General features: G+C 32.7%; 1 protein-coding gene across 1 annotated transcript in view; it reads left to right on the top strand.

Annotated features, from left to right (window-relative positions):
• The window catches only part of Tecrl (trans-2,3-enoyl-CoA reductase like), a 79,487-nt gene that overhangs the window by 15,688 nt on the left and 50,025 nt on the right, over positions 1-13,774 (top strand). The window contains exon 2 of the mRNA XM_021211298.2: positions 886-937. Within this exon, the coding sequence (XP_021066957.1) occupies positions 886-937 (52 nt within the window). The remainder of the gene's footprint in view (positions 1-885; positions 938-13,774) is intronic.

Raw genomic sequence — 13,774 nt, 5'->3', positions numbered from 1 at the left:
TTTTTAAAAAAATCCATAATTAGAAAACAGTCAACCAAACTTGATAAGCATTTTTCTCATATGGTCATCATACATTTCACCAGTCTCCTAACGCTACAAGAGAAAAAAATCAAGTTGTAAGAAGTGACCTTAAATGAATATGCTTTCAATGCCTATTCATAAGTGAGTGTAAGGAATGAGTGGTGAAAAGAATTATGAGTTCTGAAAATTGATATAAACAGAAAGTCAAGAAGGACTGTAATAGCTTGAGGTATTATGATGAAACCGTTGGTGTCAGTCATTTCCCACTGTAAATAATTCAAACCAAGTTGCATTTGTAAATGTGTTATTCTCAGTAATTAGAGATAAAAATATGTTAAACGTAATATATAATGCACCTTGTATGGTTTTGGTGTACACTTAGTGTATCCAGTTGAGAATTGTTGTAAAATCATTTACCATAAATTTGTTAATGAGATTATGTAAGTGACTTGTCTCAAAACAGTTCAATATACCATAAATTTTTAATGTATCTACTGTATGATTCAAATGCATATCAAACATCACCTGATTCTGAATAAATGATATTTCTTGGATTTTAATTGGTCATCTTTTTTACTCAATATTCTCTTGATTGGTGAAGACTGAAACCCAATAATTTGAAAAGATGAAATTTTTAAAGATATGCTTTAGAGGAATATATTTGATTGGACTTAAATGACTATTGTCATATGTATAAAACCTCAAATGTAATATTAATAACTTTATATTATTTCTTAAAGTAGAATTTAAAAGTTATTTAAAAATATAAATTTACTTACATTTTACCAACATCAGTATGTTTCTTAAATATTTGTTTAGCAGAAATTATCAGGTTTTTCTTATAATTTTATTTCCTTCTTTCAGGTCACACAAACTTCAACTATTCATGATGTCAAACAGAAGTTTCACAAAGCATGTGAGTTTTATCTATTAAAATGCATGCAACATATTTTCGAATTGGCTCAAATTTTTCTTTAAGAGCAAGCACATGAAAGCTGTATTTTAAAACTGATCTCTTTGATAATTTAGTACCTAGTAATAGTAATTCTTAAATATAATGATTCTCACATTTGATACACTTTTTTTTTTTTTTTTTTTTTTTTTTTTTTTTGAGACAGGGTTTCTCTGTATAGCTTTGGCTGTCCTGGAACTCACTTGGTAGACCAGGCTGGCCTCGAACTCAGAAATCCGCCTGTCTCTGCCTCCCGAGTGCTGGGATTAAAGGCCTGCGCCACCAGGCCCGGCTTGATACACTTTTTGATGCTTTAACATTCAACAGGTTTTTGTGAGTACTGGTCATGGAAATTGATGCTAATATTCAGGAGACAGACAGTTAACAATATCCCAAGAAAAATCTTCAGTTTTTTCAAATGTAATTATATATAAAATTGTTTTAATGCATAGTTCAATGTTCCTTTATATTCTGAATTTTAATATATAAAGATATTATCTATTGTTATATGTAAATACAAATTTTGAGATGTAATATTCATAACTTTTATATTACTTTTTAAAGTAGAATTTAAATGTTATGTAAAAATATAAATTTACTGACATTTTACCAACATCAGCATGTTTCTTAAATATTTGTTTAGCAAAATAAATATAAAAATATAAAAAATATTTCTTTTATATTATTCCAACTATTTAAATATGTTAAATTCATTATAAATAAAAATTATTTTACAAGACCTGTTAATGATATTGCTTAAACTTGATGGGTAATATTGTTCTGTGAAGAAAAATCTCTATAATTTGCTTGAAAGTATTCATTTTATATATATATATATATATATATATATATATATATATTTACTTTTTATATAGCTTTAATAATTAAATTCATTCTAATTTTCAAACAATGAAAATAAAATTTCTGGAAAATAGGAATTTTTACTATTTTATAAGAGTAAGCTTGATTGTTGTAATTATTAAAATCAAGTCAATGTTAGAGACCTTTTCCAAATAGATAACTCCGTAAATGCATAGCCCCCCTTCTGTTATGAAAGTTCTTCTCCAGTGTTATAAACCTATGTTGATATATCATAATGTGCCAATGCCTTGAGAATTAAGATATATCATTAGATTCTGTACTTATATCATTTTAAAGATTCTTTTTAACATGTGTTATTGAACAGAACATGCGTTTCGGGGAATATATTCAAATTCATAATTTTATATATTGGTTCATTGTATAAAAATTGAAAATAAACTCAGGGAATAATTAAGTTATTTCTTTTAAAAGAAATAGAAACTATTGATCGGTATCTAGATTTATATATAGCTATCCTTATGATATGACTAGTTCAGATACAGTGCAAATAGTAACATCATTCCTATTAAAAGAAGTATGCCTATACAGTATTTAATATACATTTTAAGAAACAAAAATATAACAAGGGATTACAATTAGTAGAGCTTAAATGGATAAATATTTTAGGAGTATTGATTTTAATGTATTTTCAAGAGACATATACAATGAGGAGTATAGTTACTTTAAAACTGCTTATATTTCAAGTTACTTTGTGAAGATGTGTTTTAATATTTTATCTTAAAGGCATGTAGGTTTTTAATGCATTAAAAATAAAAGATCAGGACATCACAACATCTAAAATTAAATACAGGGTATCCACATAGTTTTTCTTAATTCATTTTTCTAGCTCTAACTTGGTTATTAAATTCTCTGTAATTGTGTGCCTACATTTTCTGAGGCATGAAATATCTTAACTTTTAAGTTATTAAAACACAATTATATTTTTAAGACTCCGGATTTGGTAGTACATGCCTTTAAGCCCTCCAACGTAGGGTTGAAAAACATGTGACTCTGGAGTTGCAAGACACCCTTGGCTAAATATTAAGAAGTTAGAGATAAATTATTATCTATTCACATAGTCTATGTAGGTAATTATCCTCTTTATTCACATAAAATCTCTACTTATTTATATTCTTTGCACACTTATTTAGGGATTATACAATCTGAGAATAAAGCTTTTATCACAATAAAATAGTAATTGCAATGCTAAATGTCAGAAATTCAGTCAGAGCATTTAAGTGAACAGAAATTTGAATATGACTTAAAAAGGATAATTTGTACAAAATTTGAGAAATATCCAATTGACAAATTGTGATCAGATTTAATAATTATAATTAGACTTAAGATTTATTAACTACTGTTAAGTAATTCTTTTTCACAGGCATAATACTTAGCATGCTTATCAAACTTATAAAAAAGAAAAACACACCTACCTCTCGAGAGACTTGAGGCCCCAGGGAGTAGGGAGGCCAGGATTTGGGGGGTAACATCCTCTTCGAGACAGTGGGATGGAGGAATGAGATGATGACCTGTGGAAGTGGAGGGCAGGAGGGGGACAATGGCTGGATTGTAAAGAAATAAAAGTAATAAACCTCATATGCAGACATAGTTCTGGGGAAGGAGCTGAGAGTTCTCTATCTTGATTTACAAGCAGCAGAAGATTCTGAGCCACACTGGGCTTTGTTTAAGCATATGAGACCTCAAAGTGTACTTCCAAAGTGACACACTTCCTCCAACAAGGCTGTGCATTCCAACAAGTGCATATCTCCTAATAGTGCAACTACCTAAAGGACAATTTTTAAAAAGCACATTAGTCTATGGGGGCCATACCTATTCAAACTATCACATATACATTTATGGGAATCCGTAAATAGTCATATTCTATAATAATTTTATGCATGAAAATCCACAAACTTTGGGTCTTAAAAACTTTATTTTCCAATACTAAATTAACTTCTTGTCATGTCCTTTTCATAGTATTTGTCTTCAGGTCTTGGAGTTTAAAATTAGAATTATTTGTGTCTTAAAACACTAAACGAATAAATAAACCGTTCCTAAGAGCAGACTTTGATTCTTAAAAGAAAAAAATCTTTTGTTAACTTAATTCATTAACAACTTTACTGTACAACAGCTTTTCATTATGATATCTCCATATAATAATAATAATAATACTTTCTCTATTGGTCTATATTTTAGTTTTTCATTTCCCCTCTCATCTCTTTTTCCATCTCTAAATCTCTAGGAGTCCCTCTTTTAGTTTTCTATCTTGCTCTCTCTCTCTCTCTCTCTCTCTCTCTCTCTCTCTCTCTCTCTCTCTCTCTCTCTCTCTTTCTCTCTTTCTCCAACACACAAGAAATATACATACTTTACAGAACACATGATTACATATTAGACAGCACATATGTTGTTTGTGTTTGTGGAATTGACTTATTTCATGAATATATTGATCCTTAATTTTATCCATTTTTTTTTCTACAAATGGAGTATTTCCTTTTGAATGGCCAAGTAAAATCTCACTGTATATACACATTTTCTTCATTGTTGTAATGATAAATTGTAGCTTAGAGTTTACTTGGTTAATAGTGTTTCAATCAATGGAGGTATTCAGGTATCTCTGATCTTGACTTGTTGAAGTAAGGATCTATCTTAGGGTTTTATTATGGTGAAGAGGCACTGTGACCAAGGCAATCTTATAAAGGAAAACATTTAACTGGGATTGGCTTAAACTTTAGAGGTTTAGTCTTTTTTTTTTTTTTTCCTCATGGCAGGAAGCATGGCAGGTGGCATGCAGGCAGATGTGGAGCTAGAGATTTAGTGAGAGTTCTGCCTTCAGATATCCAGGTAGCAGGAAATGATAGTGAAACACTAGTCAGGATTGAGCTTCTGAGACCCCAGAGCCCACCCCATAGTAATACACTTCCTCCAACAAGGCCACACCTCCTGCAACATGGCCACACATCCTAATAGTACCAATTCTTATTAGCCTATGAGGGCCATTTTTATTCAAGCTACCACAGAAACCAAAAATGGGAGATCTGGATGTTATGAATGATGGGTTGGTTGGTTGTGTTTGGTTGTTTTGTTGTTTGTTTGTTTTTCTTTATTTTATTTAATTTTAATTTTATTTTTTCACAGTGTCTGAACAAAATTATATGGCAATGAATAGACTATAAAAGTCTTCTTCCCTTCTTACACAGAATGGCAGCAATTTCTTTTACTTGGTGAACTTAATGATGGCTATAGTGAGAAAAAACTTCAATGTAGTTTTGATTTGGATTTCCTTGATAGTTACTGATGATAACTAGGTAATTGATGAATCCTACCTATGTAATTTTAAGACTTCATTCTTTGTCATCTTTCTGATTTTGTTTTCTAATTACTTATTTTTCCCCCAGTGGGATCTTCAGTTTCAAGGTACAAACTGTACCATGACTCAACATAATTAAAAATTGAAGTCTGTCTTGTCCTCCTCCATATTTTCTGCTACGTATTAAACTTTCATCTCAGTATTTTATATGCCATCTTCATATCCTGTAGCAAGCTATGTTGGTCATGCTCAAGTTCCAGCTTATTAGATAATTTATCATTTAATTCCAGTTACTTAATTAGGAATTGAATTCAGTTACTCAATCTTGATATTGTGGATCATAACAAATGATTTTCTCTCATATTCTATGTCAGATTTACATGGTCTTCACTAATGTTGAGCCTTAGTATGTCCCTATTTTAAAGCTTATAACTCCATATCTGACAAATGTATCTAATATTAATAAGAGATAGCTATATTTTCCCACTTCTATAGCTATTTTTATGCATTGTTTATTCACTTTTATTTCCAGCATCACTTTCATGGCTTTTGTGTTATAACTATCCCAATGCTGTCCTCATTCTATATGTTATTTTTGTTCTTTCTGACTTTTACTGTAATAACATTGTAGTCATAAATGCTCCCCAAATACACCTTATGATATTTGACTATTACATCTTCAACTACTGACATTCCTCACACAAACATTCAGTTCCTGGAAAAAAATTCATGTATTATTCATACGTATTTTTCACATGCTTAGGTCTGGTCCTTCAAAACTACAAGGTCCATATATAAAAGCTGATGATTTACAAATTATTGAAACAAATTATAGTGCTCCTTGAGATCATCCTTTAATTTGTCCTTGGCAGAAGCATCAGAGGACAGTAACCAAATTTGCCTCTAATACTTAAGTCTGTGCATAAACCCATGGGCAGGCTTGGTGAGGGGCTTTGAATCTGAGAGCAATGGCATGCATGAGCTTATCTAAGATAATGAAATACACATTATGTCACTGTAGTTCTTTGTGAATATCCCTTTTATTTGCTCAGATGAAGTGATAAAGTGAGAGCCACATCCTAGCTATGTGACTCCAGGGCTTGGGCTGTTCCCAGAGCATTTATTTCTCTGTTCTGTCAAGCCTAAACCTGACTGATTCAATCCAACTTCTCTTGACCTCTGTGTGAATTGCAATTGCTCTGCCTGGTCTCATGCTAACTTTGGCAATGTATTTTAATCTTCTGACTTCTCATTCTCTGACTCATTCTGTGTCTAGCTTGTTCTTACTGCAACCTGAATATATATATATATATATATATATATATATATATATATATATATATATATATATATAAACACCTATTTCTGTAAAATTTCCATCACACACCACAGCTGTGTCTAGCTTGTTATCTTTAGTTGCATGTTTCTTAAGTACCCTCACTTTGCTGAGCAGTTCTTATAAGAGTTCAGCATATACTATCTCTGACTCATCCTGTCAAATCTTTCTCTGATTCATCAGGTTTTCTGCCTCTCAACTAGGGTCAATCCCAAACAAGATGTATAATAAACACATGTCTGTATTTTAGGCAAATGTGAGTGTAATCCAGATCATATCTGCATTCCAGCCTGGCCACATTGACCTAAAGATATGATCCCTTGCCAGTGGCAACCATGCTGCTGGATTATAAATTCCTCTACCTTTCTTAACTCCTTTTTAGACAAAAATCTATTACTTTTAAATTTTCACTCTTAAAGTCGACTCCCTTTTTAAATTCTTTGAAGATAAAAATGTTGATATATCTGTGTTATAGGGTATCTGTCTATCAGAAAAAAATGTCCAATGGAACAACTGTCATATTTTCTATTCTTCACCAACACATAGTCTTCCCTAGATCAGAGATACTGGGATGCTGGCCTGATATTTCTCAGCCATTTGTGCCTTTCCATCACTGTATAAACATCCTCTATTGTTCTGCAATCATCTAATAGGCAAGCTTCTTTCAATAACTTTTAAGTACTTCATGTTTTACTAGTGGTTGGGAAATTATGAGTTGCTCTAGAAAATTTTCTCTTCCTCCACTGCTTTATTTTGCTTGCAAATTGTCTAATTATTGATGAAAATGAATTTTAAGAAAACATTTTTATTCCCAGAAAACTCCAATATATCTATTATGTTGAATGTTTGGGGAATAAATTTTCCTGACTTTTCTTTAAATTCTTTATTATACCAATGTTTCATCATGTAGGCAGTTTATGACGTGCATGTCCAAGGCAGATCCTCTATATAGTGGTTCTGAATGAATTTTTAAATTTCATTTTGGCATTTATTTTTATCTGTATGTGTATGTTGATATGGATTTGCACATGTGTACAATGGCATGATAGCGGAGGTCATAGAACACATTGTGCAAATTTGTTCTCTTTTTGCAGTATGTGAGTTCTGGTGATTGTACTCCCATGTTATCAGGCTAGGATGAAAGAACTTTTACCTGCTGAATCCTTATGCTGATCCCTGAATGGAGATGTCATATATACTGTCCTACAGAAGGGACAGAATTTTACTGAAGAATTATAATATGTTGAATAATTTAATTTTGCTTTTGAGATTTATTGATTCTTAGTTATATTAGAGAAAAATTTTGATAACTTCTGAATTTGGAAATAAGTACATGTAATTTGAAAGTAAGAGACAGAATTTTTTTTTTACAATATTAATAATAAGAATATTTCCCTAGTTTAAGTACTTGAGTACAAAATTTTCCAGTAGAGAATTTAATTCATATGGCTGATTTCCATTTAATAGCTTTTTTAAAAACTGAAAAAGAACATTAAAACACCAAATATTTTTACTGCTGTTACTGTTTCTGAATTACCAAGAGAACAACGGGAAAAAAGGCAGATTTTATAAAGTGACCCAGAGCAGTCACCATTAAGTTCCAGACTTTTACAGAGTAGGGCAAGGGAATTAGAGACTGTAACATTATATTATTAAGCTTCTTAAAGTTAACATTTAGCACTGGTGATTTTTCTCTCAAATATCTGCTTTATTTACATTTTTTTCTGTACTTCAGTATACAGTCACAAAACATTGTATAACTTAAAATACAGAAAGAAGGCAATATCTACTAATCCATGCACTATAAATTAAATTTCAAGAGATAATTTGAAAACTGATATTCTCCTTAATTGAGTGGCTTATGAAATATTAAAGAACTCATATAAACCACTTATCTCTGCAAAGCACTGGCTTTTCTTGAATATCTTTTCTGGAATTTATTCAAGGTATCTTAGTAAGTCATTTAAAATTATTGATATGTGTGCAATTTTTAGAGAAGAAATACCTCTGTATGTTTACTCCTACTTGGAAGTATGCAAATTTTGATTATTTTAGGAAATATGTGACTAAAGTTAAAAAGCTTCCAATATTCTTAAGGGAAAGTAGTTTTCTTTTAAAATTATTTAAAATGTAAATATGTACAATGTTGACACAAAACTTTTAACATAGTATCTTTTATACTTATTTTTTTCTTGTAATAATCCTTACCTTGTGAATTTCAATTGCTTCAGTGTTTCTAGGTCCTTTAATTGCTACCTAAATATTTGCTTTAACTTATAGTTGAGAAATTTAGATGACTGGAAACAGGATGTACTCATAAGTAAGGAGAAATATGAAAATTGGTGAATAGAGTATAGGTGCTCAGAGATACTGACTCTGATGGACATATGAATCTCACGGTGTTGATCTTGTTATTGCTTCAGAAGTAAAATATATCAATAAAGAAATTGAAGGAAAAAAATCCTTACCTTTATAGCTGGCTAAATTTTGAAGTGATTTTATATTAATGAAAGTAAAGTTTTAAATGTACCTTACTTTGTTCATTTTATACATTAGTTTAAATGCTCTTATAATATACCATTATATGTATGTATTGTGTGTGTGTGTGTGTGTGTGTGTGTGTGTGTGTGTGTGTGTGTGTGTGTGTAATATTGTTTCAGAGTTTTTCCTCATGTTTCAGAGAACTTCCCTCGCATCTTTGTCACTAACTCAAAAAGGTACTTGAAATGAGCTGCTGCAGTTTTTTTCTGGGGTCTGTAAGGAACAGTCTTCAGAGCATGCTCAGTGCTTCATGGGATCCATGCTTAAATTTTGTCTCCATTTGCTTAGTACTCCTCACAGTTATATCATACTCAAGAGGGAATCTAGACTTTGTAAATAATGACGTAAACATCTTTTCTGAATCCCAGTTGGTTAAAGCTATGTGTAAATATATAGACCTCCTGAGGTGGTGGCATTGTGTGGTGAGCTTTAGAGGATGTAGTCTTACCTGAGGAAGCATGTCAATGGAGGATGGGTTTTAGAGCTCTTACCTCATCTCAGTTCCAATTAGCTTCACTGTCTCAGGCTTCAGATTGAGGGTATGATCTCTCAGTTTCCTACTCCTGTCACCATACCACCTACTTGCTAACAAGCAAGCCTCCCCACCATGATGGAATCCTAAGTCTCGGGAAACCTACACCAAAACAAACACTTTTACCATATGTTGCTTTTTGGTGATGCTGTTTTATCAGAGCAACAGAGAAGTAATTGAAGCAATTACTTTGCTTAAAATTATGTCATATAGTAACATTGAAATTTATGAAAATTGCATAATTTTATTTTTTATATCTCATAATATTCTGTTGAATGTATGCATCACATTTTCATTATCTATTATCTGTTGATGGACACACAGGCTGAGTTTACTTGTTTATTATTGTGAACACTGTGATAAATACGAGCCTGGGTATACCTACATCATAGGGTGTGGCATTCCTTGATTATATGACCAAGATTAGTATAAGTGGGCCATGAGATAATACTATTTTCAGTGTTTTAGAAAGCATCCAGTTAATTCACATAGATGCCGTGGTTTAATTTCCCTTCAACTATATGCATGTTAGTCATTTTTCATATTTTTGTCAGTGATTTTTTAAAAAAAATTATTAGATATTATCTTCATTTACATTTCAAAATCTATCCCCTTTTCTAGTTTCCTCTCTGAAAGTCCCCTATACCCTCCCACTGCCCTGCTCCCCAACCCACCCACTCCTGCTTCCTGGCCCTCGCATTCCCTTGTACTGGGGCATATAATCTTCACAAGACCAAGGACCTCTCAGTGATATTTTTAATCTTGTTTTCTAGATAGTGACTGGTGTCGCTTGAGTGAGATGATATCTCAAATTAATTTTAATTTGCCATAATTCACAAGCCTCTGATTTCTAGTGCTATTGAACACATTAATTTAGATAATGCTTTTAGCATAGTTCTTCTTATGTAGTCCTAGCTACCCTGTAATTCACTCTAAAGATCAGACTGGCCTCTAAGTTACAGAGACCTACCTTCTTCTGCCTCCTGAGTACTATATCAAAACCACACCTGACTTTTAAGATTTTAAGGTTTGTAATGATTAATTGTAGCTCTTTTCTGACAGTTGCCTGTTTTTTTTTTTGTTTTGTTTTGTTTTGTTTTGTTTTGTTTTTTTCCCATTGGTCTGTTTCTGGATTGGCAGCTTTGTGCCTCTGATGATTCATGTTTTCCAATCTTCAAATACTACAGATATGTCCTCTTTGTATAACGGTAATAGATTTTTTTTCTCATTCTATGAGCTGTCCACTTATTGTGTTGATTATTTCTTTTCTCTAAGGATGTTTTTATTTCATTTTGCCAACCTATGTGGCCATATCCATTGCTATTGTGTTTCTCTTCATACTTTTTTTTTTTTTTTGGCCTGCAACTTGGTCTCAAAGTGTTTTCTATCCCCCCCCTTTTAGCAATTGCACTGCTTTATGCTTTAAATTAAGTTCTCTGATCTAGTTTCAATTGATATTTTGTACACTAGAGAAATAGATCTAATTTTATCCTTTTGATTGTATATATGGTTTATTGCCAGCACCACTACCTGAAAAGACTATTTTTTTCCAGATGCATACTTTGTTAAAACTTAGGTTTCTATAGCTGAATGAATTTTTCTCTGAGCCTTCTATTATAGTCCATTGGTTTAAAAATCTGTTTTGTGCCAGTATCATGATCTCATGTCATCTTTATCACTGAGGTTATGTAGTGTCATTTCAGCACAGGTAATATGATTTATTTGATTTTCATTATGCTTGGAATTGTTTGCATGCTCATAATTCCCACCACTGTGTGTGTGTGCGTGTGCGTGTGTGTGTGTGTGTGTGTGTGTGTGTGTGTGTGTGTGTGTATATATATATAGAGAGAGAGAGAAGGAAAGAGTGTAAAGAATGTACATTCTTCAATTTCTTTTTTCAGATTTCAAAAATTTTCACCTCATTAGGTTTATTACTGGATATTGTTTACAAACAAATATTGGATTATTGTTTATACAAACATGTTATGCATAGAAGCCTGAGGCAGAATTATTTTGTAGTAGGAAGGCTGTCATAAACATACTTGGACAGATAGACTTATACCACAATGTATGTTAGACCAAAAGAGTAACCCTAGAGAGAAAATACATGACCAGATTTGGGTCTGAGTAACATGATAAAGATTAAAAAGAAAATTTCTGTTTGCTAATAAGTGTGAAATACAACCAAATATAAAAGGTATTCCAACTTTTGTTTTTGAGTTTAGTTTCGAAAGAATGAAGGTAGCTAAAATTACAAAAAAAAAAAAAAAAGAAACTTCTAAGGACCCAATATTCCTGAAAACAGGTGCTACATAAGCATTGGACTAACTTGGTAACTTGTGGACTCTAGGAAAGGCCGAGTGGTCATCGAGGATACAGTCAAGTGCTATTTACAGAAGTGTGAGTTACTTGATAGGCATCACAGATTCCTGTTCTATCTCAGGATGCTGGAGAAGGTTACTGTAGCCTCTCTACGTTGTTGTAATAATGGGATGGCACTGGAGCTAACATCTTTATGGACAAGAAGATTTTATAAGACTTTTACAAGGCAGAATTGTGAAAACTGATTCATGGACTGACAGGCCTGTTTTTGTGTTGAGCTTAAAAGATATTTTACAGCTAATTGAGTATCAAGAGATATACTCGTAGAAAGAGAAATGAGTAGCAATGAGTCGACTGAAGAGGGCCGAAGTCCTATTAACTTTACCAAGCATGAGAATCGGTTCAGGAGAGATAGCTCTCAAAAGGAGCATTGTGGGGTAATAATTTGTGAAACTGTGAATATTTGGCTGTTATTCTGCCTGGAGCCTGGTTGTGTAAAAGAAACAAGTGTTGTTATACAGGGCCTTTTGGTATAAAGTTAGTCATTGAGAAGCAGCCAAGTGGGGAGATCTTTTACATGGGGAAAACTACTGAGATCGGAGAGAAAGTAGAAAATAAACTGCACATGTGAAGCTGTACCAAACAAGGGCATCCACCCTGATGTGTTATGAGGGCAAACATTATGGGAGGTACTTAGGCCCCTTCTTTAAGCAACTCAAGCAGAGGTCATTTTATATGGGATGAGGTTTTGTGGGGTAACAATGAGCAGTCTTCTGAGTCAATGCAGCGGATCTCATTAAAGAATGATGTTGCATTTTAGTAGACAAAAATTGGATATAAGTTGAAGCCATCAGCCTTAGCAAGATTCCCAATAATATCAGCTTTGTCAGACATTTTCAGAAGTCCTGACAATCTTTCAATAACTTGGGGATTTAACTGCTACTAGTGTCCGGCAGTTTACACAGCTATATAATATGTACATTAGTCCTGCTTTCCCACATGACCAAATTACATGTAAATACCTGCATATGTATAAGTGCATAGAAACAGAAGGAGAGAATGATTGATATAGAAAGACATTATCTAAAGAGATTTCTTCAGGTGATTCTGTAACTTGAAATATGTCAACATCTATTGCCTTCCACTTGAAGACTAAAGCCAAGCCCTGAGCTTATCAGTGTCAACTGCTGTATCACAACATGTATCCTTTCGTGTTCAAGATCAAAAACTGCTTAGCTTGAGAACAGAAAAGTGGTGTGCTAGCTCAAACAGACAGCAAAGTTACCTTTTCTCTGCCATCTTGTTTCATCCAGATGCTCCACAGGGTAGTTTGTTGCAGCCTACATAGGACTGAGCTAGTTTCTTTGCTCAGCTTCCAAAGGTCTCCACTGGGATTTACTGGTTACTTTGAGAATCGTAGTAGGCTTTATTAGTGTCATCTCACTTTTGCTGGGGTCAGCTAATGTTCATTTCAGCCAATTAAAAATTGCTTGTTGCCCATTGATTCCATGTAAGAATTATCAACCGTTAATTTTCAAGACAATGAAAGAAAAATGAAAAGTAGAAGTCCTTTGTGGGCATTTTGCAGTTCCAGTGCTTCTTTTCTCTGATTTCTCATGCCTCTCACACTAATTGCTTTTTTTGCTCTAGGCTGCTTGTATTAGTGTTTAATATCTTTATTAAAACCTCAAAATCATTAGGTTTTACGTAATGGTTGTGCTTATAACAAATACACATTATAAACTATGAGCACCTTTTCAACACTGACTAGTAATGTTTACGTATCACATAAGTTTGTTGTCTTTAACCTCAGGCTTTTACCCAATCAGAAGTCTTTCTGGTATTTGTTTTCTCCTTGTTCTCTCTCTCTCTCTCTCTCTCTCTCTCTCTCTCTCTCTCTCT

This window comes from Mus pahari, chromosome 13, assembly GCF_900095145.1.
Source record: "Mus pahari chromosome 13, PAHARI_EIJ_v1.1, whole genome shotgun sequence".
NCBI lineage: Eukaryota > Metazoa > Chordata > Mammalia > Rodentia > Muridae > Mus > Mus pahari.
This window is presented reverse-complemented; position numbering and strand designations above follow the sequence as displayed.